The 371-nt window shown below is 55.0% G+C and overlaps 1 protein-coding gene across 1 annotated transcript in view; it reads right to left on the reverse strand.

Annotated features, from left to right (window-relative positions):
• Positions 1–12: 12 nt before the first annotated feature.
• Positions 13–371, reverse strand: part of LOC103385445 (cadherin-4) — a 20,589-nt gene continuing 20,230 nt past the window's right edge. The window contains 1 exon segment of the mRNA XM_025058993.1: positions 13–371. This exon segment is cut by the window's right edge and continues 14 nt beyond it. Coding sequence (XP_024914761.1) covers positions 280–371 — 92 coding nt within the window. The 3' untranslated portion in view covers positions 13–279.

The following is a 371-nucleotide window of genomic DNA, read 5'->3' on the forward strand; positions in this document are numbered from 1 at the left end:
GGAGGGGGGGGGGCAAATAAATCAGCGGGTTTAAAAAAAAATGCATCAAAACTGAATGAGACACAAACGTTAGAACCGGGTCTGGAGACGAAGTGGGACACAGGTCACATGACTGGACCTCTGCTGCGGATGATCTGATTGGTCGGCCAGCTATCGTTAGCATGTGTTCAGTTGAGGTGTGACTTCCCAGGACGATGGTGAACAGAGCGTTTGTCTGTGTGTGTGTGTGTGTGTGCTGCAGGTGTGTATGTGTGTGTGTGGGTGGTGGTGGGGGGGGGTTTAATCGTCCTCCCCACCGCCGTACATGTCGGCCAGCTTCTTGAAGCGTGGGCCCCAGTCGTTGAGGTAGTCGTAGCCCTGCTCCCCCGAGC

This window comes from Cynoglossus semilaevis, chromosome 10 (genome assembly GCF_000523025.1).
Source record: "Cynoglossus semilaevis isolate Cse_v1.0 chromosome 10, Cse_v1.0, whole genome shotgun sequence".
NCBI lineage: Eukaryota > Metazoa > Chordata > Actinopteri > Pleuronectiformes > Cynoglossidae > Cynoglossus > Cynoglossus semilaevis.